General features: G+C 42.2%; 1 protein-coding gene across 3 annotated transcripts in view; it reads left to right on the top strand.

Annotated features, from left to right (window-relative positions):
* AFTPH (aftiphilin) overlaps positions 1 to 3120 on the top strand; it is a 42403-nt gene extending 39283 nt beyond the window's left edge. For all 3 annotated transcript variants that reach the window (XR_009418031.1, XM_059467625.1, XM_059467626.1), the window contains one exon: positions 1909 to 3120. Coding sequence is in view for 2 of the 3 variants with exons in the window: in XM_059467625.1 (XP_059323608.1) it covers positions 1909 to 2053 (145 nt within the window). In the remaining variant the exon portion in view is untranslated. The remainder of the gene's footprint in view (positions 1 to 1908) is intronic.
* The last annotated feature ends 2880 nt before the right edge of the window (positions 3121 to 6000 follow it).

Below are 6000 nucleotides of genomic sequence, written 5' to 3' on the forward strand. Positions count from 1 at the left end.
AAAGGTGCTGCATGTGACCACAGAGGGAAAAGCAGCGCTGCCTCTGGGCCCAGCAGTGCCATTGCTTAGCATGCTGCAGAGGAGGAAGAGGAATATAAATAGCAAGGAGTGTGTGAGCTCCATCTAGCCTGATGAACAATTACAGGAACATCTCCAAGGCAGCCCTCTTCCCTTGGCTTCCTCTGCCAAACACTCCTTTGTTAGCTCTGAGTCCTTGATCATCAGGAGTTGGTACCTTTAAGGGGCTTGTGGTAAGTCATTATTAATAGTGGCACAGGCTACTGATAACACAGTGGTGGGTGAGAACCACATTTCAACAGCTCAGAGATAGTCCTTTGAGTGCAAACAGAGCTGACTGTGAAGTTGTTAGAGGAGGCACATATTGGCTCTTTGCTTCTTCCTTCAGTAAAACCAGCACACAGCTTTGTTTATCCTCCAGAATTTGGTAATCTGCCTAGTCAGTAGCTCGTGAAATTCCACTGTAGCAGAGAAAAAAAATATTGCTGTTCTGTGAAGGTAAGTCAGATTTAGTGTTCAGGCTGCCTCATCTAGAGGACTTTCATTGAGTGGGGATTTCAGTGGCAAACAGAAGGGATAGTTCAGTGTCAGCACTGTGATCAGTGGTGATGGTCACCACAACCATCAGATGTCAAGGATGCATTTGACTCCAGCTCTTTTTTTCTTCTAGCTAAGGAATTCTGAGCTTCTGTGGAAGCAAACATGTGGCCCCTTGCTTTCCACTGGTCTCTGCTCAGCTGAGGAAACAATCCTCGTGGGGGCTGACAAAAAGTACATGCTGCTTCCTGATTGGAGAGGACATTGCCCTCTCATGGGCTTGGTTTAATGCTTATAAATAAGACCAGATACAGAAAGGAGATTTCTGAAGTGCTCTAGGGAAAGCAATTTCTTTGGTTCAAGCATTTTGTCTCAGCTTTTATCCCCACAAAGATGAGGGAGCTTATTCAGTTGCAATTTCTTACATCATTACGGGATTTAGCAGGTGCCTTTTTGAAACTGGAATTATGTTTAATGGAAAACTGAGTATTTCTGGTAGTAGTCAGTGTTCTTCAAAGATAAGCCAGATATGTGTAAAGAATGGATATTTGGGCAAAGGAGGGGGGTCTGTAGCAGTCTGAGCCAGGCCTCATTTTACTTGGGAAGTGTGAATTTTTTGCATAATAGTGAGAACCAAGTGACATGGGATTCAGACTACTTTATTCATTTGTGCTCAGTAATTCTTGTGAATAATGCAAAAGGCAAAGTAAACCCTAGTGATTCCCAAACTGCTCTGTGCATCATGGCTGCTCATACTCCTGCACTTCAAAGCAAGTAGATACACTTATTTGTGAGGCACCTTCTGCTGCTGCTGCATCCTGAGGGGAAAAAGGTTTTGGGATCACAGTGTGGAGTGGCATGATGGGCAGTGTGAGAACACTCATGAAAACACAGCATAAGTGCTTTTTTATTTTAAAATTACTGAGAAGTAACTTAGACATTTCTTAATGTCCTTTTAAGATCTTTTCCATTGTATTTTTGAAGAATTGTACCAGATTTAGGTAGTTTAGAACCAATGCTCCAGCTGTTTTATCTGTAGAATATGGGCATTCAAGTGAGTCTCTTGACTCTTGAAGCTGCTAACAAAAAAACCTGTAAAAATTATCATTTGAATAGGACATTTTTTTCCTTATTGCAACAATATACACAGGAACATTTTGCTGACTCTCTCTGTTAACACATTATTGGTAGGCAGGTAGGTATTATAACATTAGACTACCTTCAAGGAGCTTGCAGAAGTGCCTGTCAGTGGGAGACAAGCTGACAGAACATTGCTTCAATCAGTGATTGTTTCAGTGATCCCAGGGTTATTAGGTACTGGATTAATGCACTTTGTTCTCTTCTTCCCAACAGGAAGCCTAAAAAGGAAGAACATCTTAGTGAAGAGGCTGCCAAGGTGATTTCTAGCCTTCCTGACTTAACTTTCATGCATGCCAAGGTGTTGATGTTCCCAGCCACATTAACACCTTCAACAAGCTGCCAAGAAAAGGTAGACTAAAGTGATGTGAATTGGACGTTTTCTATTGATTTTTTTTCTTCCCTCTGCGGGTGGCAAAAAGCAATCTTGCTTTAATTAAAAAAATATCAAGTTCAGATGATTTGTTGGTAAGCAGCACTAGAAAGGTATACATAGTAATGTATATTTATTTACATACTGGAGTCCTAAATTTATATTAGAGAAAAATGTAAATAATTGGGGGTAAATCTTTTTGAAGATCTATTCTTTTTGTTGTGCTGGGCTGTATACATTTATGTCTTTGTGAAATACACTGGTGGTGTCCTTCTTAAAAAACTCTTAAAAGTTTAAAAAAATCCTATAAACACATAATGAAAACCTCAATCTTCACGATCTGTGAAGTTGCCCCTTAAGACTTTCAGATTGCATTGAGCAACTTTTTCTTTCCTGCATATATTAAAATACTTCTTGCTGGAAAAAAATCAAAAGGTAATGTTGTCCCTTTTGTGGGTTTTTCAGTTATTGTTTCTTTAAAACCCAGTAATTTCTTTTGTGTTTTAACAAGCTTAAGATGTGTTCTTCCTTTTCTTTTCCCCCATCCCCTCCCCCTGTTTGATTGGTTGGCTGATCAGTTTTTATGTTCTTGAACTTCAGTGATATGGCTCTGTCACTATATAGCCTTTTGAAAGGTATGCTGTCAGTAATTTCTTGTTCCAGTTATGGATTACTGTCTAAACACTTGATTTAATTTTTTTTGGTCATTAGAAGGTTGTCTGCTCTTAATCAGTTTGATTTGGAAAAGAAGGACCAAAACAATATGAATGTCTTACAATGAAATTTACCTGTTAAAAATTTTTATGTTCTATTGTACCACTATTCCTGTTTGATTTTGCACAGTGTAAAATGACATAATCATAGATTGCTATGGTTTTAGGCTGTATATACAGTAAAAAACTATGGGTTGTAAATGTCTGGGGAAATTCCTATGGAAAAAAGAGAGCTATGTCGAAGAACCTCTAAAAAGGTCAATATGCATGCCCAAGGTCTTTTGAGATTTAAGTGTGTAAATTTCCTTTTAGCTTACACAAAATAAAATAATTTAAAAGATATATATGTATACAGCTTGCTGTCTTTTTTTTACAGAATGTGTGCATTGCTCACTTTTCTGGTAGTGGTAAAATTGATGTGCTGTAGGACCTTCTGATTTGTGCTGCTCAGTCCCACAAACCACAAACCTGGCAGGGTCCTGCAGGTTTTCCTTCAATTCTCCTATCTCTTTATCATGTTGGGATTCAGTCTTTTACTTCTGTCTCCAATTTCCCTTCTGGCTTGTAGGGCAGTGTGGCTCATGATATTTAGGGTTAGAGACTTCTTCAAAGCAATTGACAAGATTCAGCTGTAAGAAACACCAGCTATGGTGAGGTGAGAAAGGACAGCTGGGTTTGCTGATTTCTTAGCTGCAGAAAACCAGAAACACAGCAGTCACAGAATTCTCCTCTCAGGTTAGCTCTGTAAACACCTCATCAGAGGGTCTCAGTGGAGGTAGGGCTTGGAGCTCTCAGGGTCTCTACTGCTGCAGGTAAGCCATGTTCTGGGTGCTGCTCTTTCTTGATGGTGCATGGACATGGACTCTTCCATGTCTTTATTATGTGCACAGCTCTTTAAGTGCTCAGTAGTCACCACCAGTTCATCACCTAACATCTTGTTCTGAGAAATCTCTAGTGTGGTTTTTTTTATCTGTTATTTGAATTCTTTATTGCCTGACAGCACTTGGGTCAGAGAAGCCTGAGTTTGATGTCATCAGCTGGGTAAGCTGAAAGGTTGTTCTTGCAAAAGGAAGCTTTTTACTCTCCTTGAGAGACCAGTGCTGGGATTCCATCTTTGTGAGTGCAGGAGATTCAGTGAGTGGTGGCTGCTCAGAATTGAGACAGCAGCTCCTATGGTTATGGTAAAGTTAATTTGTAAAGGCTAAATTGTCTCCTTTGCCCTCTAATTAGTACTGCAGTATACAATGATGGGGTATCAAACTGCACCCTGTTGTAGCAGAAAAGGTTTGAGCAAAAGCCATCTGCTTTACCATGTAGCCCCAAACCCACTTCTGTTGGCTGTTTCTGCAGATTTTCATTGCAGCACTGACTTCATGCCCGTTACATGTCAAAATGAGCTTTGCTAATCTCCTAGGTTTAGCACAGTATTCTTTAGTGCATGCTTTTGTATCCTTCAGTTCTGGGCTTGGGCTGCCCTAGGTTAAAATTGGTGCCTTTGTTTCCGTGGCTGTGGCGTGTCCCTGGGAGCTGGAGCAGTGGGGTGGCTGCAGCACAGAGCTGTAGCCATTGTTTCAGGGAGAATATGTTTAGGAGCTGACTCATGATCCTTGTCTGGCAGCGAGTGGACTGAAGTATTAAGGAGAGGTGGGGGTGGAAGTGCCAGCTGCAAGTTGATTTTTAGTCTCCTCACAATTGCCTCCAGAGGCAGCTGCCCATTTGTCTTCCAGTCTCTGAGTGCAGTTCTGGTGGCCTGCCGTGCATGGGGGAGGGGAAAAAGGAGATTTCTATTGTGACTGATGTACCAGTCTGAAACTTTGTGAAACCTGGTACTATCCAGAATGTGTTTATGGGGTTTTTATGTTCTTTCTGCATCCCACAGACCTTCACGCTGCTGAAAGATGTAAAGCTTACATCCAAATTTGGCCTTTTGCAGTAGATGCTGCCTGCCTTAAAATGTAGGACTGCTTTCTGTCTCCTAATTTAAGCCTCCTTTTTTGTTGTTGATGGTGGGATGGACAGACAGGATCCTCTTGCTTCTCTCCTCTGTCTTGTACAGGCAGCTTTGTTCATATGCAGAAAGTTTTGGCTAACAGATTCAGCTGCATCGGGGTTGTCCTTCCATGCTGTTCCCATTGACACAACATGCAGTGTCTGGTTTAATCTTTCCAGCAGCCCCATGGGCAGGATGGCAGTGGATGCTTTGTGCACATTTGTGTTGCTGTGCATTGTCACCAGACATGCCAGGGTGCATCCCTTTCAGCCCAGAGCTGGTGTCACTGAGCAGTGTGCCCGCCCAGGCCGAGCAGCAGAGCACACCTGGTTCACATGCAGTCCCCTGAGCTGGCACATGGCCAGGAAGCAAAGTCCAAAGATCCCAGTGTGAAGTGAGCTGCAGGCTCCTGAATGACTGCTAGGAAGGGCTGGGCTCTGCTCAGTGTTATCTGAAAGACTGTGCTGTGGGACCTGGGGGTTCAGCTCTGCCTTACCTAGAGCACCACCACCTGCTGCAGGTGCTGGCAGTGCTGCACTGCCCAACACCTGGAATGTTGACACCTTCTCAGAATATCATTAGCTCAGCAAATTCATTTTGAGATGCCAACAGTAAAGCTTGCAAATAAACGTGTGTACATGTCCTCAAATGCAGAGAGTGTGTACTGAAGTTAACTCTTCATCACATTGAGTTGTGGCACAGAATTCTACCTGGTAGTGAAATCATCATGTGGAAAGTTTGGTTGTTGGACTGCTGCACTTGAACTGAATATCTGTGGCCTTTTAGGATGTGAGAGAGATGCAGCTCAGTGCATGTAAGATGAATCACCCTTGGTCCAGCCATTTACATTTTGTGCCAGTTCTGCAACTCTGCATATTTATCTTGTAAATTTCAGAGCATTTTGAAAATACACGATGGTTGCAAAATACACTTGAATGTCATTTATAAAAGCATAGGTCATCTAATAATTGCATAGTACCTGCTAGGAGTGTCTGCTACAAAATCAGAGAAGTTTTTTGTCTTCTGGCCTCTACCAAAGAGCGTAGCCATTAAAGGCAGCAAGCAGCCTGGTCTGCTCCCTCCAGAGAGCCTGGAATGTGAAAGGAGATGGGAAGAAACACATTTAAATTCAGAGGCCTAAAAACAATTGGAGGAGGAGCTGGAAGAAAACACAAAGCAGGAGCTCAGCAGAAGAAGAAAGAGGAAGGTGAAGCTGTACTCAGAGTAAAGGC

This window comes from Ammospiza nelsoni, chromosome 3, assembly GCF_027579445.1.
Source record: "Ammospiza nelsoni isolate bAmmNel1 chromosome 3, bAmmNel1.pri, whole genome shotgun sequence".
In the NCBI taxonomy this organism is placed as follows: Eukaryota; Metazoa; Chordata; class Aves; order Passeriformes; family Passerellidae; genus Ammospiza; species Ammospiza nelsoni.